This window comes from Scyliorhinus canicula, chromosome 6 (assembly GCF_902713615.1).
Source record: "Scyliorhinus canicula chromosome 6, sScyCan1.1, whole genome shotgun sequence".
Taxonomy (NCBI): domain Eukaryota; kingdom Metazoa; phylum Chordata; class Chondrichthyes; order Carcharhiniformes; family Scyliorhinidae; genus Scyliorhinus; species Scyliorhinus canicula.
In genome coordinates, this window is record NC_052151.1 from 23,079,990 (window position 1) to 23,105,019 (window position 25,030).

At 49.2% G+C, this 25,030-nt stretch overlaps 1 protein-coding gene across 4 annotated transcripts in view; it reads left to right on the top strand.

The window, feature by feature from the left end:
- daam2 (dishevelled associated activator of morphogenesis 2) overlaps positions 1-25,030 on the top strand; it is a 370,882-nt gene that overhangs the window by 286,486 nt on the left and 59,366 nt on the right. For all 4 annotated transcript variants that reach the window (XM_038799044.1, XM_038799047.1, XM_038799048.1 and 1 more), the window contains 7 exons: positions 1,566-1,650; positions 4,641-4,747; positions 8,749-8,837; positions 11,336-11,504; positions 15,113-15,220; positions 17,867-17,927; positions 23,348-23,479. In XM_038799044.1, coding sequence (XP_038654972.1) covers positions 1,566-1,650; positions 4,641-4,747; positions 8,749-8,837; positions 11,336-11,504; positions 15,113-15,220; positions 17,867-17,927; positions 23,348-23,479 — 751 coding nt within the window. The remainder of the gene's footprint in view (positions 1-1,565; positions 1,651-4,640; positions 4,748-8,748; positions 8,838-11,335; positions 11,505-15,112; positions 15,221-17,866; positions 17,928-23,347; positions 23,480-25,030) is intronic.

Genomic DNA, 25,030 nt, shown 5'->3' on the forward strand with positions numbered 1-25,030 from the left:
TTTAACCATCGTCAGATGAGGTGGTGTCCTGAGTGGTTTGTCTCAGGTGGGGAGATGTGGTGTGCGGTTATTTGTCAAGACTCTGCTCAGTGTTTTAGAACTCCCCGCCTGTAGATTTAACCATGCTGTGGCCCAATGTTGAATCCCCGTCGCCCTGAACCACCCAAGATGCAGATTAACCCAAACATCTTGAAGTTCAGAACTGGTAAATCTAAGAAGAAGGTAGCAAAACCACACCTTGGGACAAAGAAGATATGTTGATTGAATGAGATGAAGAAGGGCGTGAGGACGCCCATGGGTAATGTAAACACTAGAATGGACCAGTTGGCCAAATGGCCCGTTTTTCATACATTCTCAGTATGTGGCTTGTAAAGATTTCATCTCCATTTTCAGTGTTGGGCCGTTATAGATTCCAGATGGGAAATCTAGCTAAACATCTCGGTTAGAGTGAGGAAACAAATTGATTGGAGTTCCTACTCCTGAATGCTATGCTGGAGTCCATCGCCTGAAGATGTTGTAGGAGGGCATGTTTGCACTCGAGCTGTGCTGAGGGTCCAGGGTGATTTCTATGCAAACATTGTGTGGGGGTAACATTTGCTCTTGGTCTCCTGAGCAGAACGCTGGCGGAACATGTCACCTACCTTGTTCTAGAACTTGTTCCACTTTCACCTTCATAGCACAGGGCTAAATCGCTGGCTTTGAAAGCAGACCAAGCAGGCCAGCAGCACGGTTCGATTCCCGTAACAGCCTCCCCGAACAGGCGCCGGAATATGGCGACTAGGGGCTTTTCACAGTAACTTTATTTGAAGCCTACTCGTGGCAATAAGCAATTTTCATTTTAATTGAAATGAGTGAACGTTGAACATTAAGTACTTCCACCTGATAAGGCACAGAGGGCCTCTATTTAACACTTTATCCAAATGGTCGCACCTCCTTAGTACTGCCACTGGAGTGCCAGTTTAGATTTGGTACTAAAATCTTTGCAGTGAGGTTTTAATCCTCAACATGCTGACTCAGAGCCAGGAGTGATACCAACTGACCCCCGGAAATCTAGTATTTGGTTACTCGGGAGATTTATCGAAGTGAGACCTGTCCACAACAGTGGAGATGGAATCATAGAATCCTACAGTGCAGGATGAGGCCATTTGGCCCATCTCATTGGTACTGACCCTCGGAAAGAGCACCCCACCTAGTCCTATGCCTCCACCCTATCCCCATAACCACACGCAAGGGGCAATTTATCATGGCCAATCCAACTAACCTGCGCATCTTTGGACTGGGGGAGGAAACGGGAGCACCCGGAGGAAACCCACGCAGACATGCGGAGAACGTGAAAACTCCACACAAAACAATCACCCAAGGCCGGAATTGAACCCGGGTCCCTGTGAAGCAGCAGTGCTAACCGCTGTTTCACCGTGCCGCCCCAGATCTTAAAAGGTCTGGGTTAGAGAGGAGAAACTAAACTGATACAGAGCTCCTAATGCTGAAACCTGACTGTCGGAAGGAACGGATTTGAAATCTATTTGGCATTTATCTTGATTTGAAATATTCTTCTGTCCTGTTAGATTAAAGTTGTCCAATGAGGAAATCAAGCATGCAATCTTGCAAATGGATGAACAAGAGGACTTGGCCAAGGACATGCTGGAACAAGTAAGAACACGGGCCTTTCTGTGAAATTGTGTCAAATGGAATAGAATGGAGCGCGTTACAGCACACTGCCACCAGATTGAATACTTCCAGGGGATAGATAGTGTGTTCGTCATGTCGCTGGGCTGGTAATCCAGAGGCCCAAGCTAATGATCTGGGGAATATGGGTTCAAATCCCAGCAGGGCAATTGGTGGAATTTAGACTCAATCAATTTGATCTGGTATTATAGGCTAGCCTCAGTAATGGTGACCATGTAGCTTCTGAGGACTGTTGTAAAAGCCCAACTAATGCCCTGTGGGGGAGGAAATCTGCCGGGCTGATCTACATGTGACTCCAGGCCAACAGCAGTGCGGCTGGCTCTTACATGCTCTTCGAAATGGTCCAGTAAGCCATTCACTTCAAGGGAACTTAGGGATGGACAACAGATGCTGGACCATCCAGTGACACCCACATTCCGTGAAAGAATAAAGAGAAAGCAAGCTGGGTAAAGCGGGATGCTCCTTGTGTGTGCCCAATGAACTGTTCTCAATCTGATAAACACCCAATGGGGAGACATTTGGCCAATCTGTTCATTACTATCCATGTGTATGCTTATCAGTGGAGGAATGAATTAGCTTCAGTCATGATTGAGTTAACACTGGAACATAAGAATTATGAACATTTGGCCCCTCAAGCTCACCACACTCTTCAGTAAAATCACCGTCATCAACTTCACTTTTTAAAAATATTTTTATTCTCCTCCTTTTTCACAATTTTTCTCCTGAATTTACACCCAACAACAATCAATAACCAACAACAAATCTCTCAAACCCCACAACAGTAACAACGATCCCATCCTCCCACCATGCCCAGACATCAGCCCGCATGTTAACATAAACAAATGACAAAGAAAAAAAAAGGAATCAGGGATTACCCATAGCCATCTTCAACATAGAGAGCGCACCACCCCCCCCCACCCAACTAATGTTTGATGTTATCCAGTTCTTCAGTTCTTGAAAGTGCATAATGAATAGTGCCCATGAATTGTAGAACCCCTCCGAGCTTCCCATCAGTTCCAACTTAACCTTCTCAAGGGTCAAGTATTCCAACAGGTCCCCTCACCACGCCAGGGCACAGGGTGGAGAGGCCGCTCTCCATCCCAACAGGATCCACCTTCGGGCGATCAACGAGGCGAAGGCTACGATATCTGCCTCCACACCCGTTTCCAATCCTGGCTGGTCCGATACCCCGAATATGGCCTCCCGGGGACCCGGGTCCAGCTTCACATGCACCACCTTGGAAATTACCCTAAACACCTCCTTCCGGTACTCCCCAAGCTTTGGACAGGACCAACCCACTTAAGCCCTCACTTCCGCCCTATCCCCGTAACCCAATACCCTTTCCTAACCTTTTTGGACACTAAGGGAAATTTAGCATGGCCAATCCACTTATCCTGCACGTCTTTGGACTGTGGGAGGAAACCGGAGCACCCGGAGGAAATTCACGCAGACACGGGGAGAACGTGCAGACTCTGCACAGACAGTGACCCAGCGGGGAATTGAATCTGGGACCCTGGCGCTGTGAAGCCGCAGTGCTATCCACTTGTGCTACCGTGCTGCCCGTGTCAATGAGATCATCTCTCAAATTCCAGAGAGTGTAGGTACAACCTGCTCAATCCCTCCTCCTGGAACAACCCCTCTTCCCAGGAATCGGTCTTGTGAACTTCCACTGCACCACCACCACCACCCCCCCCCCACCTCACAGACAAGTTAAACCAGCCAAAATTATACACAATGCCCCCCTTTCAATACGGGGATGGCCAATACATTTGCATACCGTGTAGTCAACAAGTCTGGCAACATAAAATAGAATCATCTTCCAAATCCAAGCAGTAGGCTCTGGCCCTGTCCGGCCCACATCATCAAAACAATGGCCCCAGGTTCCAGCCTGATAGCTGGCCTCTTCATGGAGTCGTAGAATTTTACAGCACAGAAAGGACCCTTCGGCCCATCATTTCTGCACCGGTCATCAGGTACCTATCTATTCTAATCCCATTTTCCAGCACTTGGTCCGTAGCCTTGTACCCTGTGGCGTTCGAAGTGCTCATCTCAATACTTCCTAAATGTTGTGAAGGTTCCTGCCTCCACCACCATTTCAGGCAGCGAGTTCTAAGTTCCCAGCACCCTCTGGGTGAAAAGGTTTATCTTCAAATCTCCCCTAAATCTCCTGCCCCTTACCTTAAATCTATGCCTCCTGGTTATTGACCCTTTTACTAAGGGGAAAGGCTTCTTCCTATTTACCCTACCTATGTCCCTCGTACATTTGTACACCTCAACCAGGTTCCCTCTATTCAGCTCCACACAGATTGTTCCTACTTGGTTACTTTCTTGGGATAAAGCACCTTGGGATTTTCCTCTATTTTGCCCGCCGGTGTTTTTTCATGGCCCCTCTTTGCTCTCCTAATTTCTCTAAATGCCCCTCCCCCTGTACTTTCTACACTTTTCTCGGGCATCATCCGCTGTTTTGAGCCCCCTGTATCTGCCATAAGCCTCCCTTTTTTTTCCTTATCAAAGTCACGCCAGTGTCCAGCTCGAAATACAACAGCTATTGGCCAAATGGGATTATTTGCTGCAGTGTCTCGAATGATGCTGTGGACTAATTAACGCTGAGTGGTGATGTGAAGCGGTGGAATCGGTGTTGTATCCTTCAACATTCGATGCAGCAATTTGGAAAGTGCACGGCAGCTTCTTCATTACAAATGGGACCAATATTTGATATCAGTTGCAGGGAATAAGCTTTGTGTCACCCTCAGGACAGGGCTACTCATTCGGTTGATTTGTCTGCTTCAGCCCAACTTGACCTCTGATGAATGGAACTGCAGTCAGCTGGCCCCTGGGATCGATTATTTTGCTTCAGCTCCCCTGATGGAATTCAAGAGGTCAAGGAATGTGTCATGCTTCAGCTGTTGTCCTTTGGCCCTTGAACCTAATCGCTGTAATGACTTCCTCCGCAGCTCCTCAAGTTCGTCCCCGAGAAGTGTGATATCGACCTTCTGGAGGAGCACAAGCATGAGATTGACCGCATGGCGAGGGCAGACCGCTTCCTCTATGAGATGAGCAGGTTTGTCAATACCGGTCAAGAGGATAACATCAATCTCGGGTGCTGCGGTGCCACGTGGCCTTCAAACGCTGTTTGTGGTGAGCTGCAGGCCGAGCGCTGGGCAACGGAGGCTTGCGGTGAAATATCAGGTGGATTGGCCATGCTAAATTGTCCCTTAGTGTTAGGTGGGGTTTCTGGGTTATGGGGATAGGTGGAGGTAGGGGCTTGGGTAGGGTGCTCTTTCCAAGAGCCAGTGCAGACTTGATGGGCCGAATGGCCTCCTTCTGCACTGTAAATTCTATGAAATTACAGTCCATAAGATGCAGCCCCTGGCCTACGTGCCACTGACCCAATCTGTTTCCCACCTTACGGGGGGGGGGGGGGGGGGGGGCTATGGTCATTGAGGGCTTATGTGTGGCCAATTAATGATCCCACCCTTTCCGCTATGTTACCTGCAAGTGGGCAGTATTGTAGCTTTTACCACTCGGGTTTGTGTGGGGCAAGGGGGAGTGGGCAATTTCCTTTGGGGATCCCTGTGTCTTTGGGATGTACCTGCCGCAGAGCCATAACCCCACTTCAAGCCTACCACCCCCCCCCCCCCCCCCCCCCCCCACCCCCAGCCTCTCAAACCGGCTCCGCGCCCATCCCATAATGTCACAGAGGCAGAAATAGGTCATTTGGCCCATCACGTCTGCTGTCTGCCAGCCAGACCCCACCGATATTTCAGGTTTATCTGAATTCTGGCATCCATAATCTCCTCTTCTTCAGGGACTGCCTATTATCCCAGCAATGGCCACTGCTCAAACCTGCCACTGCTGGGACTACAGCAACGAATCAATGAGCCCCCATGGAGCGTTCGTTGGATGTTGGGTAATTGGAATCAGTGGGGATGTATCCCTGTAGTTCTCTTCGGGTAAAGGGAGGTAAAACCCGGCATCTGGAAAATCCTCCTCCTTACAATGGACAACTTTGGCTTGATGACCTTTGGGGATCTGAGAATGCCGTCTTCGGACATTAAACAGGTCAAATGCAATAAGGTAGATGGTTTGAGGGAAGGAGCCAGATGGGCAAAATGTTTAATTCTTATTCCAGGATTCTTTAGTGCTGGAGAAGTTCCTCCCATCCATACTTTTCTTTAACTTCTGTCTTCTTCCAACCTCATGTATGCGCTATCGACGAATTAAGAATTCCCAGGCTGCGGTCCCACTGCTCATGCACTAATTGATGAAATGCCCCCAGTGTTTATTCACCTGCCAGAGCGCCAAGTACAATGGGATGATACCAGGGCGAGAAGGTCTAAATTATGAGGATAGGCTGTGCAGACTAGGCTTGTTGCCTCTTCAGTATCAAAGATCAAGTGTGATTTACTTGAAGCGTCCGACCCCGCAGGGGGGCCCCCAGGTGGCCTGGCCCGCGATTGGGGCCTACCAATCTGCGGGCGGGCTTGTTACGTGGGGGGGGGGGGGCTTTCTTTCCTCCGTGCTGGTCCCTGTAGGGCTCCGAAATATTGCCCAGGGGCCGGCGCGGATAAGAGAACCCCTGCGCATGCGCGGAAATACGCCGGCCGGTCCGCACATGTGCAAACACACGCCGGCCCTTCGCTGCCAGCTGGAGCTGCGCCAATCCCTCCGACGTCCACCTAGCCCCGTAGAAAGGTGAGAATTCCTCACCTTGGGGGGGGGGGGGGGGGTTGACGCCGGAGTTGTTGCCGCCGGTTTTCTCGCTGACGTGGGGACATAGCCCCATTTTCAGAGAATCCCACCCCTGGCGAGGGAGTCAGAACAAGGGGCATAATCTTAAAATGATGGCTAGTCCATTCTGTGGTGAAGTCAGGAAACACTTCTTCACACAAGGAGAGGCAGTGGCATAATGGCCTCTTCAGTTATTCACTGGACAAATAATCCAGACGCCCAAGACAATGATCTTTGGACCTGGGTTCAAATCCCACCACAGCCAATATTGGCTGCCATAAAAACCCACCTGGTTCACCAGTGTCCTTTGGGGAAGGAATTCTGCCGTCCTTACCTGGTCTGACCTACATGTGACTCCAGATCCACAGTAAAGTAGTTGACTCTTAAAAGCCCCTCTGAAATGTCGAACATGCTACTCAGCTGAAGAGCAATTAGAGATGGGTAATAAAGGCTGGCCCAGCCAGAGATACCTACATCCCACAAATGATTAACAAAGAACCACGGAACGTGGAAACGTGGAACATTGATCTCTGACCCACTCCCACCAAAGAAAATGCGGCTGAGCCTAGGAGCCAATTGAAAATTCTAAAGCAGGTTTAGATTTTTGTTCAGTAAAGGTTACGGTACCCAAGATGGCAGATGGAATTTGAGATAAGTCATGATCTCCTGGAGTGACAGGCCCAAGGAGCTACCCAAGTTCCTACTTTCCGCTGGGAAAATTATGGCAGAAGAAAAATTGGGAAATTGGGGTGGCCACGGAAAATCTGTGCCCAGCTGTGTCCAAGGCACAAGCACCAACCCACTGCTCAAAGTTCCCAACCCCTTCCTGCTCCTCCGTGCAAAAGATGTGCAGGTTAGGTGGGATTACGGGGATAGGGAAGGGGAGTGGGCCTAGGTAAGGTTCTCTTTCAGAGGGTTGGTGCAGACTCGATGGGCTGAATGGCCACCTTCTGCACTGTAGCGATTCTATGGTTTATGCAAGTTAAAACGAGATGTAGCTCAGTGCAGTGAAAGCGCAGGAGGATCGATCAACATTTTCTTTCAAAATATTCAAACTTTTGAAATAAGAAAATGCAGAAAAGAAATGACAAAATAAGATGTATTTTCCAAAAGAAAATCTGACGGTCATGCAAGTGCTACATGTTTCCAAGTCTTGTTTTTCTTTTTAAGATAGGTTTATTTTCCAATTTGAGCAGAAAGTAGAGATAGACCAGTCCCATTGTAGAACTCGCCAATAGAGTGGGGTGGGTGAGCAAAGGCAGGTCACCCAAACTGTTAAATGGCTGGATAGCCTGATAACTGGAAACATACAGTGCCTCAGGATACCGTCTCAGTTGAGTTTTGTTAAGGGCATCAGAAGAACAGACAAATGGGTGTGAACCACCTCCAAACTGGCAGCGAGTGATGCAGAGCGATGTGGGAGAATCTAGCAAGGATATCTGAGGGGCGCGATTCTCCGCAAATGCGGCGAGTCGTAAAGGCTGCCGTGAAACTGGCCGTGTTTCACGGCAGCCTCCGCGCCCCCTCCCGGGATCCGATTCTACCCCGGGGCGGGGCTAGCAGGGGGGCCCCGTGAAGCACGGCATCGCGTGCTTAGCGACCGTCGCTAAGTCCGCGCGCCAAGCGTCACGCCGGCTGACGCGTACGATGACGTCACCCGCGCATGCGCGGATTGGACGGCTCCAACCCGTGCATGCGCGGGGCCGTCATCTCCCTCGGCCGCCCCGCGGGGCGGCGGAGGGAGAAAGAGTGCGTCCGTTACGGACGCACTGCCCGCGATCGGTGGGCACCGATCGCGGGCCCATGCCCCCCTTGGCACGGCCGTGGTACTGCCGTGCCAATCGGGGCCCTGGATGCCCAGAACGGCATGTTGCGGCCGTTTTTACGACGGCAGCAAGCAGGTGTGTTTGCTGCCATAAAAACGGCCGTAAAGGCCTGGGAACTCGGCCCATCGGCCTGGGGAGAATCGCTGTACGCCGTAAAAAATGGCGAGCAGCGATTCGTGTCGTGGGGCGGCCTTGGCGGGGAGGGAGAATAGCAGGAGGGCGTGAAAAATGTTGGGGACGCCCTCCCGCTATTCTCCGACCCGTCGTGGGCAGCGGAGAATCGCGCCCGAGGTATGAGAGCGATCAGAGAAGCAGGCGAGATCTCAGGCAAAGATTTCCTCTTGTGTGCGATGTTCAGTAGATTCATAAACCCACTGTCGACAAACCAGTTTTCCAATCCTGTTACACTCAACGCCCGGAGGAGAACGTCACTCGCTCTCGCTGACTTTCCTGAACTGGAATTCAACCAGTCACTGGATCTAAATTCTGTCCATTAATCCCGCAGAATCGACCATTACCAACAGCGCCTGCAGGCTTTATTCTTCAAGAAGAAGTTTGCCGAGCGACTCGCAGAAGCAAAGCCAAAGATCGAAGGTAAGGCCATCAAAGAGATTGGACTGGACAAATATGTGCACGTTAAAACATTTTTCTTTTGTGGAATAACATTTATCTGGCCTCTTGTCGTGGGTTTGAGAAACTGCGCAGCTTCACTTGTCGTTTGTTTTTCTCAACTGTCAAACCAGTGCAGACACATTTTTGACAAGTCGTAAATCATTGGATGGATGCTCTGCATTCTGCCATTTAAAGGGTTTTCGGCATCTGTGGACTGGTGGGTGGATGAGGGAGAAATAGTTTACGTACTAGTCCGAAGAATCAATACAGCTGAATCTGCCGCCAGAAATCTTCACGTGATTTTCCCACTGTTGGTTCCTCACATTGACTTGGACATGTCCAGAAGCCAATTTGACTTTTTTCACGCACATCTCCATGGATGAGGCCTATAAATTCAAGACAAAGGGCAGCACGGTGGCGCAGTGGGTTAGCCCTGCTGCCTCACGGCGCCGAGGTCCCAGGTTCGATCCCGGCTCTGGGTCACTGTCTGTGTGGAGTTTGCACATTCTCTGTGTGGAGTTTGCACATACTCCAGCACGGTAGCATGGTGGTTAGCATAAATGCTTCACAGCTCCAGGGTCCCAGGTTCGATTCCCGGCTGGGTCACTGTCTGTGTGGAGTCTGCACGTCCTCCCTGTGTGTGCGTGGGTTTCCTCCGGGTGCTCCGGTTTCCTCCCACAGTCCAAAGATGTGCGGGTTAGGTGGATTGGCCATGCTAAATTGCCCGTAGTGTCCTAAAAAGTAAGGTTAAGGGGGGGGTTGTTGGGTTACGGGTATAGGGTGGATACGTGGGTTTGAGTAGGGTGATCATTGCTCGGCACAACATCGAGGGCCGAAGGGCCTGTTCTGTGCTGTACTGTTCTATCTATCTATTCTCCCGTGTTTGCGTGGGTTTCGCTCCCACAACCCAAAGATGTGCAGGATAGGTAGATTGGCCACGCTAAATTGCCCCTTAATTGGAAAAAATGAATAGGGTACTCTAAATTTATTTTAGAAAACTTTCAGAACGATGGATAAATACCTGAAGGGATCATTGAAAGAAGTGCTCCTGGGACGTATGTTCATAGAAGGGAAGAAGAGATTTAAGTAGGGAATTTCAGAGATTGGACAAGGCCAAGGTGGTGGGGCAGGTGGAGCAGGACCTTGATAGTTTTTAATTGCTCAAGTGATAAATAGGTATCATCCTATAGTTATCATTGCTACTGAAATCAGAATAAAGCAGCAGGACAGGAATAAGGTGTGGACAGCATGGTGGCACAGTGTTTAGCACTGCTGCCTCTCAGTGCCAGGGACCTGGGTTCAATTCCGGCATGGGTGACTGTTTGGAGTTTGCACTTTGTCCCCCTGTCTGCGTGGGTTTCCTCCGGGTACTCCGGTTTCCTCCCACAGTCCAAAGGTGTGCAGGTTATGTGGATTGGCCATGATAAATTGCCCTTAGTGTCCAAAAAAAATAAGGTAAGGTGGGATTACGTGGATAGGAGGAAGTGTGGGAATAGAGTTGGGGTGTGGGTTTAGATGGGGTGCTCCTGCCAATGGCCGGTGCAGACTCGATGGGCTGAATGGCCTCTTTCTGCACTGTAAATTCTGTTTGTTTGTTTCGTAAATGTTTTGTAAATGTTTGTTTCAAATCACTAGTTTTCGGAGCACTGCTCCTTCCTCAGGTCCGAAAGCTAGTGATTCGAAATAAACCTGTTGGACATTAACCTGATGTAAGACTTCTTACTGTGCTCACCCCAGTCCAGCGCCGGCATCTCCACATCTTGTTCTGTAGTGTCAGCCGTGATTATATTTCCAACCACTGGAGGGTAATCATGGATCCTGGTGATGAAGGTCTATGCTTTATGACATCCTTAGGCTTCATCTGCTATTTAATCCACTCCTCCTTGTTCAGCCAACCAATACCCGTGTTTGCCCATTATGTTGTGTTGATCAAGGCACTGTGTTATTCCTAACGGTGTCTGCTGCCCTGTCCCATAATGCACTTCTGGCTAACGTTATTCCCATAATGAACAGCTAGGAACCACCTCAGCAGCTGCCACTCTGATTCTATCCCCTGAATCCATTCTGCCCTTTGGGAGCAATTGCCACACTGCTTTGTAATGAGATATGAGTGTTACAGAATATGGGCCAAGGGCAGGTGAAGAGTTCAGACACTGAGCAGCCTTGTTTCGTTAGACGGCAGAACAGGCCTGGGGGGGGGGGGGGGGGGGGCTGGATGGTTATTCCTGTTCCTAATCTTCCTATGGAAGGTTGTCACGTGGATCTATTTGCTGGTGAGACAGAGGTGCTCAATGGTTACACTCAGTGGCAATTTGAAATCCATTCACAAACCTACTTCCTGCCACCCAAGCAGTGGCTGGTCCAGCTACTGGATCAGTGATTTGGTTTCTTGGAAATCACAAAGTATTTTGTTTGAAAGAGGTGACTGCAGTCTTGTTTATTATCTCTCCCTCTCCCTCTCCAACCCCACCGTATTGCAGTGATCCTTCTGGCATCCAAAGAGCTCTGTCGAAGCAAGAGGCTGAAGCAGCTCCTCGAGGTGGTCCTGGCCTTTGGGAACTACATGAACAAAGGCCAGAGGGGCAATGCTTTTGGCTTCAGAATTTCCAGCCTCAACAAGATTGGAGACACAAAATCCAGCATCGACAGGTATGGGAGAAATGGTGGAAAGAGGCAGTTTGGTCCATTTGGTTCCGTGATCAGAAATAGAATGCGCAACAGGGAATTTGGGCGATACGTTTTTACTCAGAGTTCGCGATCATAATGGGGCTGGTTTGGGGCTGGTTTAGCACTGTGGGCTAAACAGCTGGCTTGTAATGCAGAACAAGGCCAGTAGCGCGGGTTCAATTCCCGTAGGCGCCGGAATGTGGCGACCAGAGACTTTTCACTTCATTGAAGCCTACTTGTGACAATAAGCGATTATTATTATTAGTGAGTATATGAGATGAAAAGCGTGAGAACAGCTGGGTGCCATGGCTGTAAATTCTGTGTAATGTATACACTACAATTCATTTTATTGTCTAAACATACTTAATCTCCCCCTATAAAGAGACTGATGTAGTCTTCCTACAACACCCTCTCTGGCAAGTCCATACAGAACATTCACGGCCTTCTGTTTAATCTGTCTAATTGTCTTCATCCCAAACCCTCTTCCCTTCGTTCTTGGAGCCGTAGACAAAGTTCAACTTGTCGGAGACCTGAGGGGAGTTGAACACCTCAAAAAGGTCATGCCTTAGTTTGCTCTTCTCCAGCACAAACAAATTTGATCGCCTCTCCTTGTAGCTCCCGTGTCGGAGGCCAACTATCAGTCGCGTAGGCCATTTCCTCCTGTGAGGAGAGGGAGCAAAATCCATGTTTGCATTACTTACAGCCATGTCACAAGAACAACTCATTCCTGTCTGCCCCCGTGTTGCCAATTCTCCAGGATTGACCTGGAGTCTCCAGAAATTAAAAAAACTCACCTCCCAATTGAAAATAAAATCACAGGAGTCATTAAAACAATTGCGGTTTTACCATTTACTTTATATCTTTTTATTTATTGGATGGAAACACATGGAAAGGAAAGGCTCCCTGACTGATTGAGGTTTTGGAGACTTCAGGAAAATGTGCAAGCAGAGTTGCCAACCTCACCTCTCCCTACCTTTGCAATCTCATTCGAGCTTGAGTTGCTCCATCTTTCTGACTCTGGCCTTCTCCATCTTTCTGCATCACTTTTGGTTGCAGAGCCTTCAGCTGCAACGCCGATCATAAAACCTGCTGTCTTGTTACCGCTCTGCCGACTAAAAGCCTGTACAAAATCTTTCCCTTTGACTTTGCTTTGTGATTAGCACTCAACTTGCCCTCCCTTCATGTCACGGCATCTCTTTCTGCTCTGTGTCTCTGCAAAGTAAATGTTTCATAACATTCAAAATGCTGCATAAATGCAAATCGTTGGGGTTGTTACTGTGTTTGCCCCAATATCAATTCCTTTGCACAGGAACTGAGTGGGCTTTGTGTCCATCATGGCATTGAAGGCACCGTAAGAATTCTGATTAGCTCTGTGCCCTCTCCCCATCCACCTCACCGTCAGTGACAAACCTGTTAATGTTTGACTCTGCCAGAGGTGGACTGACACTTTGGGGCTCCACATCACGCCCCTCCCCCTGGTGATGTCACATCCCACCCCTGGTGACATCATACCTTACCCTACGGTGACATCAAGCTCCGCCCCAATCATATCAAGCCCCATCCCAATGGCATTGTGTCCCGCCCGATGGCGCCTCGCCACGCCCCAATGGAGTCACGTCTCATCCCAATGGCGCAGTGCCCCGTCCCAATGGCGCAGTGCCCGTCCCAATGGCGTCATGCCCCGCCCCAAAGATGCCGAGCCCCGCCCACAATTATGTCGAGCCCAACCCTGAATGACGTAATACCTCCTGACCCCACCCTTCCTCAACTCACAAAAAGCAAGGTACAGAAACCCAAGATTTCACCCTCGCTGCCCAGTCGTGTTGCTGCCCAGTTCAGCTCTCTCACTTAGCTCTGTCTGGCTGGTCTCTGGCTCTCGTCCAGTCGCCCGGCCTCTACTGGCTGCTGCTCCCTTATTCCCTGAGACACAGTGTCTGCGCTTGCCTGGTCTCCCGACTTCTGCTCTGCTCACCTTGTGCCTCTCGCTTGGATAGCCGGGCCTCGATCCTTGATGACTCCGTATGCTCCTGGCTGCTGCTGCTGGCAACCTGGCCTGGTGGCTTCTATTTTGTTTGGTTAGTTGCCCACCTGGCCTCCTCAGTCCCGGCCTGGAGGTCGAGAGTCGCCCCATTGCTCCTCTCGATGGCCGTTAGCCTGCGCCTCCTCATCGCCTTGTTGAAGGCTTCACAGCAGAGGCGGACTTACGCTTTTGGGTGCACACACAGCCACACCTCAGCATGCCCCCCACTGCCCCCCACCATTGGCAGGGGCCCCACGCTGTAGCGGTGTGTGGTTCATTGTTAGTCCACCTCTGCACTCTGCAATTTTCTTGCTAAACCTCTTTGCAATGTCACCTTTCGCTCCAATCTCCAAAAGCCTCCTGAAAGACGGTGGCCTGAATTCCCACTCCAGGGTCCGCCGTGAACTGGTGGGAAAATTCCCAGCTGTGCAAACCTGACCTGGGAGAAGGAGCCCCGGAACATCCGATTTTTGTTTGACCCCAGAACCAATCTGGAAGAAGTACAGCAGGGGCTGCCAGGTGTGAGCTGGGTGAAAGGTGGGCCTCAGTGATCTGACCCTTTGTCCCAGCTGCCAATAAACAATAAAACAAAGAACAGTCCTGACCACCTCACACTCCATACACTCCCCATGCCCCATCGATGCCAACACATGCTACCTCCTGGCCTCCATTTGTGACATTTAAATTCCTTCAACCTCCTAATTCCTTATAAGAACAGGCATTTAAATTCATAGCCCCACTTCAAAGACGTTAGAAGCATTCAGAGCTGTCAATCAAATTGAACTGACCTCACTGCAGTGTTTTCAAATATTTAATAGGGCAGGAGATTCAAATGCCTTGACAGCAACCTTAACAGCTCCCTTGACAGTCCCTTAATAGTTTATCTTGACAGTTTCATTGTGTTTATCAACTTATTATGCACATTCAAGTCTAATTTTAATAACCTCAAAAGGAGCTTGAACTCTCCCAAAGGGCACCTCACCTCTCCCAAATGTATCCCAGGACCATATCTAAAAGGGTACCCTATCTCTGCAAAGAACTCTGCTAACTTTAGAACTTTTTGGTAGATCTAAAGTGCACAAGTTGTAATTTGGACATCTCACTCGTGAAAATTGGACCAGACTGCAGGCAGCTTCACTTTGACATGTGCACCTTCCTCCGTGAACCGTGGGGATGTGCAAAGTGCATCCCGCCCGTGTTCTCTCTCAACCCTGTCCCCGCCTCCAACCATCCACGTCCCGCTGTGCAAACGGTGGGTGCTGCGTTCAGGAGCGGGTCTTCCAGGTCCTGGCCTCTGGTGGCATTTTGTCTAAACAGGGACCCTTCTCCTTCTGCCTGAGAGACCAGACCTATCTTGCTGGTCAACCCATTTGCCATTTGTTTACTTCCTCTTATCTTCTTCTCTACCTCCTGCCCGAGTTCACCCCTGCTATGTGTGTAAATTGTTGCCAAAGTTGTGTGGAAAAAATAATATCCTTGAAAACTCTTGAGTGGAGAAGTCATTGAAGTCATCGACACCACCCTCCACTCTTGCCGGAATTCTTATGATACATTTATGTCTCAATTCCAGGAGTATCACACTGCTGCACTATCTGATCATGATCTTCGAAAAGAACTACCCAGAGATCCTCACAATTCAGTTGGACTTACTTCACGTACCAGACGCAGCTAAAGTCAAGTAAGTAACGGCATAAAGCCGGACAACCTCCGACCTCTTTGCTTTATGCTTCTCTCCAACAGCTGATACCGTGTGAGCTTGGGCGGTCTGAACTTGTTGAGCGCGAGCTGACGGCCTGAATCTGTCCATAATTCCAAACTGATCCGCGACAAAACTAGCACGTTTGCTCAGCCCGCACACAATGGTGACCCGCTGCAAGGTGGAACAGAAATACATGCCCGAGAGCTGGAGAGGAGTTGTTCTTCTGAGATGGGGGGGGGGGGGGGGTTGGCGAGAATGGGGATGGAATAGAGGGAAGCCATTGAACTGGTAAGACAGAGGCCCAACATCCGATGGTGCTACACATGGCCTGGCAGTGCTTGCTGTCGACACTGAGGGAACTTGAATTACCATGAGCACATGCACAAACCTCAATGAATCAATGGGTGGCATGGTAGCACAGTGGTTAGCACATTTCCTTCACAGCTCCAGGGTCCCACATTCGATACCCAGCTTTGGGTCACTGTCTGTGCGGAGTCTGCACCTTCTACCCGTGTCAGCGTGGGTTTCCTCTGGGAGCTCTGGTTTCCTCCCACAATGCCTGAAAATTGGGCTTGTTAGGTAATTTGGACATTCTGAATTCTCCCTCAGTGTACCCGAACAGGCGCCGGAATGTGGCAACTGGGGTTTTCACAGTAACTTCATTGCAGTTTTAATGTAAACCTACTTGTGACACTAATAAAGATTTTTTAAAAAACATCTGTCTCTGCCTGCTCGGTATAAAACCTCCTGGGGCCTTGACATTAAAGCCTTAACGTCAATGTAAATTCTTGTTGTGAAGGCTGTAACTGATTGGGTTTTAGCTACACAGCAAGTCCCTCAGTATTTTGGAAAGAGCACAGGCGTTAAATATTTCCCTTACAGATGCTTCGGCAGTAGTTTTGACTTTGGACAATAGTGTCAAACAGGGGGTTATCAGCTCAGGTATCTGCCACACATCCCTCTCATGTTTAATTTATGTTAACTTCAGCGTGAATGTATTCCAGTTGGCTGATCCAATGGTTTGTGTTTTCCATTATGATCCAAAGTCAAATCTACTTAATTCTTTATCAGATATTACCAGATCTGCTCTGTAATTCCAGAATTTAAAGAGCAAATTTTAGTCTCTTGCAGCACATCTAGGGAGAGATGGTGGTAATGCCATTGAACTATTAAGACAGAGGCCCAAGTTAATGCCCTGGGCATGTGAGTTTACACCTCACTACAGCAATTTTATTCAGCTGAGGAAAATCTGGAATATAAAGCTAGTCTCGGTAATTACAACCAGGTGACTATCTGTCGTCATAAAAAAAAAACCTATCTGGTTCGCTCTTGCCCTTCAGGAAAGGAAATTGATTCTTAAATGCCCACCCCCCACCCCTCTAAAATGGTGCAGCAAGCCACTCAGTTCAAGGTCAATGAGGAATGGACTACAGCCCTTGCTAGTGACACCCCCTGACAAAAGTAAATCCCCACCCCCATAAAAAACCTCAGGACAGGGTTTTCCATGATCTGAGAGCTGCTTGAAACCAAATTGGCATTCCCATGCAGGGAGATGTGGGTGGGAGAGGAAAATCAGGTACAGAGGGTGTGGGTTGAAAGGTCAATCGTTCATTTACGGTCAGGCAGTTATGGGTTGAAGCCCCACTCCTTGAGCACAGAATCAAAGATGGCGTTTTAGTGGGGATCTGAGATGGTGGAGGGGGGGGGAAACCATGTGCTGTCTGTGATCCTGGGCTGGATTCCCCGAGCCTCCGCGCCAAAATCGCGATCAGCGCGGGTGCGGACAATGGGCGTCACCGACAAAATCCAGTCCGACGCCGCTCCCGCGATTCTCCGGTCCCGGAGAATCCCTGCGAATCGTGCACTAGTGGTCTCCACGGCGCGGGTAGGGGGCCATTGACAGAGGCCCCCTACCCGTTCTTAGCTACACAACAGGTTCTAACCACATTTTGCCTGTCGGGAACGGCTGGTGGCGGCTGCGGACTCAGTCCGCTGAAGCCCTGGTTGGGGGGGGGGGGGGGGGGGGGGGGGTGATCCTTCACCGGGTGGGGGGGAGCTTATGGATGGCCAGGGGGGGCGATCGGGTGGCACCGATCCACGGGCGCACAATCTCGGGGGGGGGGGCCTAAATATTTGGTGCCACTTCGCGGTCCGAGTCCGCCATGTCCCACGGGGCGTTTTGATGCTGCCATGGGGACATAACCCCATTATTGGAGAATCATGCCCCCCCTGTTTTTCCAGACCTTTTGGTGAACAGGCTGTCCTCGCAGATGGATAGAAAAGTTCCCACGTTCCTATTTGGAAGAAGAGCAGGCGAGTTTCCCTTGGTGACCTAGCCAGTACTTGACCCCTCCCCCCCCCCCCCCCCCCCCCCCCCAATCCGCATCCCCAAGGACGGAGGAAGGGCAAACCTCACGACGTAGCGTAGCTTGCGGGAGTCTCTTTTTGGCTGTTTGACCGGCTAACTCCTGCAGACAAACTTCTTCTGTGGGAAAAGTGTCAAAACGTACCGAGGAATGTTGAGGTTTGGTCGGATATTTGGAAATGTTAGCAATGCAGAGTTGAGAATTTTGAATTACTTTCTTCTGAGATTAATTAAGGAAAAATGTGTTTATTTCAAAACAGCCTGGCAGAACTGGACAAAGAAATAAAGAATCTGAAGAATGGACTGAAGGCTTTGGAGTCGGTAAGTATAGCCTACCTAGAAATGATTGAGTGAGGGCAGTAATCCTGGACTTCCGCTGTAATCTCCCAGCCGTACGCCCAGAGGGAAGGTGGAAGCAGACACAGAAATGGCGGAATTTTCACCCATTTATGCCACTTCTCCATGGATTACTCTAATCCCTCTCTCTGAGATCAGGAGAACACCACTAAAATCTAGAGCCAGTCACTCAATATTACATAGATAAGCACAGGAGATGAAATATTGGGCGGTGAGGGAATGTCCCTCGTGTGCCAACATGCATGGCAGAGGGGAAAAGGCTTTCCTTTACCAGGTTCCTCTCACGTTTATATTTTTAAACCCTTAATCATCCTTGTCCAAGCCTTCCCTTCTCACTTCAGTGGGTGTGGGTGGGTGGGGTGGGGTAGCGGGAAGATTGGGGTGAATTGACTCAGCTTGCTGTCTTGCGTCTCCTCGTGGTCAGCTGAAGAACATAACCTAAGAATTCGCAGCTGGAGTAGGCCTTCCAGCCACTCGAGCACCCTCCACCATTCAACAAGACCGTGGCTCGATACAGACCACCGGGCAGCTCCTTTATTTCAGGGCGCGGGGCGTTCTGAGGGGTGGACCTGCGTGAAATAAAAGTAAAAATGTAAAATGATTTGTTTTGAGAATATTCCTGATCCCCTCCCTTCCATGATTTTCTCGCCAGCCCTTGGGCATGTTTGATCCTCAAGCACGGGATTAAATTCTGCATGTTTGCTGGCAGCCAATCTTTCACTTCTGCTCCATCCATTGACCTATCCCAGATGACTCACAGTTCCCCTCGCCAAAACGAAAACCTTCCCCTTCACCTGACACTAGCAGCTGCGAACCTCTAACCTTGACCCCCATCAGTCGCCAAAGCTGTCTCCACAGTCTGCTGAGTGGGCACGTGTGGATCCTGGGCTGAGCATTACCTCAGCAACATCACCCTGTCTCACTCCTGTGGCACTGCCAAAAACTGTTCCTGGGCCACGTCTTCATCACTGCCAGGGTCAACAGATTGAGTCCTTGTCTTAACCATCCTTTGGTTACAATACATCAGAGCCACACATTCAGCCCACATTTTCTTCAGTATCTCAACCTGTCCAAAGGCCATTATCTCGCTGCTCAGATAAAAGGGGCGATGTCGACATTTTCACCCTTTCTTCGTGGGATTGGATTCTCCACCGCCCCCCCCCCCCCCCCCCACCCCCCCACCCCCTTCCCCCCCAGCTGTGTGGTTCTGGCCGATGTGCCATTCGCTGGCAGTGGGATTCTCTAAAGCCCTGCCGCTCGTCATTCGGATTTCCCATTGAAGCCAGCGGGAAAAGACTGGAGAATTCCTGCCACGGTTTCACTCCTCTCTGCCGAATCGATCGCCTCCTACTGCCTCAGTCCTCCCTGCCTATGAGCAACCCCCTCCTGCACGAGGAATGTTCCTCCTCCGCACTCCCGCCCGCCCGCCCCAAAGGTCTCCCTCCCTGATTCCATCTATTTCTCCACCTTCCTTCCTCGCTGCAGAAACCTACTCAAATCTCTAACTCTGTTTCCGCAGCGTATACCTCCTTTCTCCTTATCCCTAACGTTTTCTCCTAAACCTAATGCACCTCGAGGTATCTCCAAACATGGGAGGAGTTCTCGGGAAACACACAGTGGCTGCTGTTACAGTCAGAGGCTTATTTCTCACTATACAAATAGTATTCGACTCAACAACGCGACATCCCACCACAATACGGCCTTTAACTTTAGATCAGAGGGCTCTGGAGTGATTCCCAGTCTCGAGTGCCCTTTGAACCTGTTTACTATCTATGAGAGATCTTGATCGTTAGGGGACAGGGTGCAGAAGGCTTTTTAAGGGGAAAAAAAATGACAGCAACAAAATACCCACGTGTTTTGCAAAATACATCAGGGAGGAAATGACAGCTGATTGAATTCGTATGCAGTTTGAGTTCTATTTATTTAGCTTGTGTCTAAAACCATGGAGCTCTCAGCATCTGTTTTTGCATCTAGAAGCTGCTGGAGTCAGCAGTGTGGAATGTGTCCTGTTTACATGCCTGATGCCCTATCAGTGTTTGTGAAGAGGCTTTATCGCAATGTGAGAGAGAAGAATGTGGATATGCGTGTGATCCAGTCCAATTACTATTGAGCTGGATGACTTGTCTTTTTGGAGGAAGGAGGTAGGAAGGATGGGAAAGGCTGTGGTGGAAATAGGAACAGAGAAAATAGAAGCAGGAGGAGGCCATTCGGCCCTTCGAGCCTGCTCCGCCATTCATTATGACCATGGCTGATCATCAAGTTCAATATCCTGATCCCGCCTTTCCCCCATTATCCCATTAAGCAATAAGAATTAAGCCTTCAGCCTAACCTTTTACCGAAAACCTACGCATTTCAAAAGGACTCCAATTGGTGACATCTGCGAGTCCCTGAGGTCCGACACCATTGGCACCGCCCAAGGTTATCTGTCCCGTACCCACTTGGTCCAACTCACAGTGCCCACTGTAACCTCATCCCACAGCGCTTAACTCTGCACCTGCCTGCAACCCTGCCATAGAAATAGACAGGATCGTCAAACTTTTATTTTTTTTACCAAGTATCTGGCATCCCCCTCTTGCACATGTCTTCACCATACACCTCCTCTGGTCACCTGGGTCCCGAAGAGGATGAGCTTTTCAAGTTGAAACAGCCGCTCTTGTGGCACCAACAGCTGTATCCAGTGGTTCAAATTTCCATTGGTGGTGCGGGACAGGAGCGCAGCACTCAGTGTGCGAGCCTGACGACTGTGTGTGTGTGTGTGTGTGTGTGTGTGTAGGACCCTGCCTTCTTCAACTTGACTGTGTTTGCACTGAAAACAGTGTTCCTGCAAAGATATAATCAATCCATAATTGCCTGGTGTAGCATTAATCAATCTGTCCCTCCCTCTGTACCCTAATACTCTTTCTCCTTTTCACCCGCTCACTCCTCTTGCTTTAGGCCACAGCTAGAGTACAGTGCCCAGTTCTGGCCACCGCAGTTTAGGAAGGATGTGAAGGACCTTGAGGGGATGCAGAGGAGTTTTCCAGAATGGTTCCAGCGATGAAGGATTTTAGCTACAATGTTAGGGTGGAGAGGCTGGGGGTATTCAACAGAGGTGTACAAGGCTATGACAGGTTTAGATAAGGTAGGCAAAGAAAAGCTGTTCTCATCAGCTGATGGTACAAGGATTAGGGGTCACAGCTTGAGGTTTTAGGCAAGAGATGTAGGGAATAACCTTTTCAGGCATCGAGTGGCAACGACTGGGAGCTCGCTGTCCATGAGGGTGTTGGAAGCAGAGGCGATGAATGATTTCAAAAAGAGGTTGGATGGTTAACCGGGGAAATAAACTTACAGGGTTACGGGGATAGACCAAGGAAATGGACTAGTTAAATTGCTCGGTAGAAAACCAGCATGGACCCAATGGACCAAATGGCCTCTTTTATTGTAATGACTGTGACTGGCTGGTCAGTTCAACTTGCTGACAGACAATTGACCCCAATATTATTTATGCTGCCCCTGGTTTAACATGGTAGGCGTGGGTAGGCATGCAGATGTGGGCAGCCTGTTCTATCAAAAAGTTTTGAAAAGGGTGGGAAGAAGTGGGGGCGAGTGGGGGTGTTGTCTTTTGTGCATCAGGAGATGTACATCATCTGATGATTGTAACCCTTCCCTTCCTCCCTGCCTGTATTTCAAAGCACACACCACATCCACCTTCCCCCACCCCCCCCATCTGTCCTTTCCCGATACCCTTGACTTACCCGAGTCTGAGATCCATTGTGACTTTCATGGGCAGCACGGGTTGCACAGTGGTTAGCACTGTTGCTTCACAGTGCCAGGGACGTAGGTTCAATTCCCGCCTTGGGTCACTGTCTGTGCGGAGTCTGCACGTTCTCCACGTGTCTGCGTGGGTTCCTCCGGATGCTCCGGTTTCCTCCCACAGGTCTCGAAAGATGTTCTTGTTAGGCAAGTTGGACGTTCTGAATTCCCCCTCTTCCCAAACAGGTGCCGGAATGTGGCGACTGGGAGATTTTCACAGTAACTTCATTGCAGTGTTAATGTAAGCCTACTTGTGACAGTAATAAAGATTATTATTACTACTCACTGCACATGTTGTCATTTGCGCCAATGCTGCAGTTTTTCCACAGCGAACTAACCCGGGTCCCTCGTGCTGTGAAGCAGCAGTGCTAACCACTGTGCTACTGTGCCGCCCCAGTCGTTATGACTCTCAAAAGGCTGGTAGAAACAGAAACTTGCAAAAAGCAATGGTTATTTGAAAACAAAATGATTGCATAGCTGTAGGGTAAGAGTAGGGGTGTGGGACTGATTGGATAGTTCTTTCAACGAGTTAGCAGAGATACAGTGGGCAGAAAGGTCTCATTCTCTGCCGTATGATCCTTTGTTTTCAAATCAACTGGTGGTTTAGAAGCCACTTGATTCGGTAGAACCCTGAACCAACAACTCGGGTGAATTGATACTCCGCCAGGCTACCTTCCCAGTTAACAAATTCAAACATATTTCAGGAGCACTTCTCACAAACTTTCACCACAGACTAAAATTCAATTTAACCCTGTGCAATATTAAACATTCCTCCATCGATATTAAGATCCAGGTGCTAAATTGAGGCCAGAAGGATTAGCCTGAACTAACCTCTGCCGTCACTGGACAATCTCCTGTCTGCCAATCAGTTCAGTGTTCAGCTCCTCACATTGGCCACAATGGGTCCAAAACATCCCTCAATCCAGCCACTGTTTATCTTTCCCTCGCTTCACATTGGAGCATGTCGTCCGCAAGGCCAGGGGCAGCACGTACAACAATGTACATCTGACCCTGCTAATGAACTCTAATTACATTACAAATCCATCAGCTCAAAGCAGATGGGCCAGGCGCACACAGGATGTGGCTGCAGGCGGAATGGAGCGGGGAGTGTGCAGACATGGTGTGCCGATCGCTTAGCCTGATAAAAGACTGATAGGCAGCAGATTCAAATTAGCACTGGATGCCGCAGCCTCAGTGCCCATCCTGATTTAATTTAGGAAATGAGTGCGGGGAAGTCCAGGCAGAGCATGGATCCGGGGGGGGGGGGATCAATCCACTCTTCAACTGAAGCCTTGATGGCGAGACCCTGTAACAAGGGTCCTGCTTGAGGCAACTCCATTCATACAGTGCTCTATAGTGTCGAGGTTCCAGTGAGGAGAGGCCAGCCATCTTTAATGGGGCCCTAGTAATTATTTAACAGGAGCTCTGTTGGCGAGCCTCCTCTTTCAGTGAAGAGAGAAGAGTTCTGATGCTGAAATGCTTCTTTCTTAAACTCTCTTGACGATTAACCTCCTATGTTATTAAGAGTCCCAAGAAGTGATAGTTGACTGCGTTGTTTTGTTCCCATCTCCCTCCCCCACTCTTCCCTCCAGGAGCTGGAATACCAGAAACGCCACACACAAAACTACGAGGACAAGTTTGTGCCAGTCATGAGTGACTTCATTACAGTCGCTAGCTTCAGCTTTTCAGAGATGGAGGATCTCTTAGCCGAGGCTAAAGATAAGGTAAGGCAAACCATCAGACAATGAAAGCCAGCATCCCATTTTCTTTGTTTATTGCCACAAGGCGGGTTAAGAATCAAATATTCCCTTTCGACCACATTTATTCGACCCACAGACTACACTTACCTCCTATACCTATTTCCAGTTGTACATCATAAGACCAAAGCCAGATAACCATAGTATCCCTACATTGCAGAAGGAGGCCATTTGGCCTATCGAGTCTGCTCCGCCATTCAGTGAGATCATGACTAATCTGAAGTGATAACCCTCAACTCCACTTTCCCGCCTTATCCCCATAACCCTTGATTTCCTTACTGATTAAAAATCTGTCTATCTCTGCCTTGAACATACCTAACGAGCCAGCCTTCACAGACCCTCTGTTGTCTGTGCATTGTTGATGGTAAGTCTCTCTCTTCGACTGGACTCCTGATCACTCAGTTAAGGGGTTGTCCTGACGATGAGACGCTCTCTCTTTAACAGGGGGAAGATGGTGGTGCAGTGATAACGTCACCAGACGAGTAATCCACAGACACAGGCTAGGGTTTCTTCAGGGACAAGGGTTCAAATCCCACCACGGCAGCTGATGGAATTTAAATTCAATTAATTAAATCTGGAATTGAAAGCTGGTTTCAGTCATGATGGCCATGAATGGATTGTCGTTAATAAAACCCCATCTGGTTCACGAATGTCCTTTGGGGAAGGAAATCTGCAGTCCTTACCTTGCCTGGCCTACATGTGACTCCAGGCCCACAGCAACATGATTGACTCTCTGATATTGCACAGTAAGCCACTCAATGCAAGGACAATTAGGGATGGACAATAAATTCTGACCCAGCCAGCGATGCCCACATACCCTGATCGAACAAACCTGGAGTTCTAGTGGCAACCAGTGATTGATTTACTTCTATCGTACTCTAGAAGCCAAACAGTTGTTCCTATTGTGGTTTCTGAGACGTTGAGATGACAATGTGGCTGATTAGCATTGTTGCCTTCTTGGAAGGGTCTTAATTATAGTGGCTTGAAGGATTAGCTGATCTAACGGCTTGAGCACTTTTTTACCTCAAGGGCGTGCCTCTTAAAAACAACCCGGCAGACCTTGTTAAATGTTAACAGGAGCTTGTATGAAGTTTTATATTAGATGTGGAAGGAGAAAGAGGAGGATACCCCTGAGCTAAAAAAAAAAAGCAGCCAGCAAAAACTGAATACAGTGAGCCATTCCTCTCCCTAAAACGTAAATAAAATGCTACCATATGTTCAGATAGAAATGCTTAAAGTGAGCGCAATTTGTTGGCCACCCACCCACTGTGCACTGCAGACAAACCAGCCTGTTTTAATCTAAAAATTAAAATAAAAAAACTCGCAGAGATTGTGGTTGCCATCTTTTAGATTTTGTATTGTGTTTCTACAATGTTTCTTGGCCAGGACGAGACCCGTCTTTTTTAAGCACTGGGGGGGGGGATTGCAACAACAAGTGTATGAATGTTGCGCAAGTTGTTTTTGTTTACGGACAGCTAACCTTAATTAATATTGAGCAATGTGGGGGAAGTTGTCCAA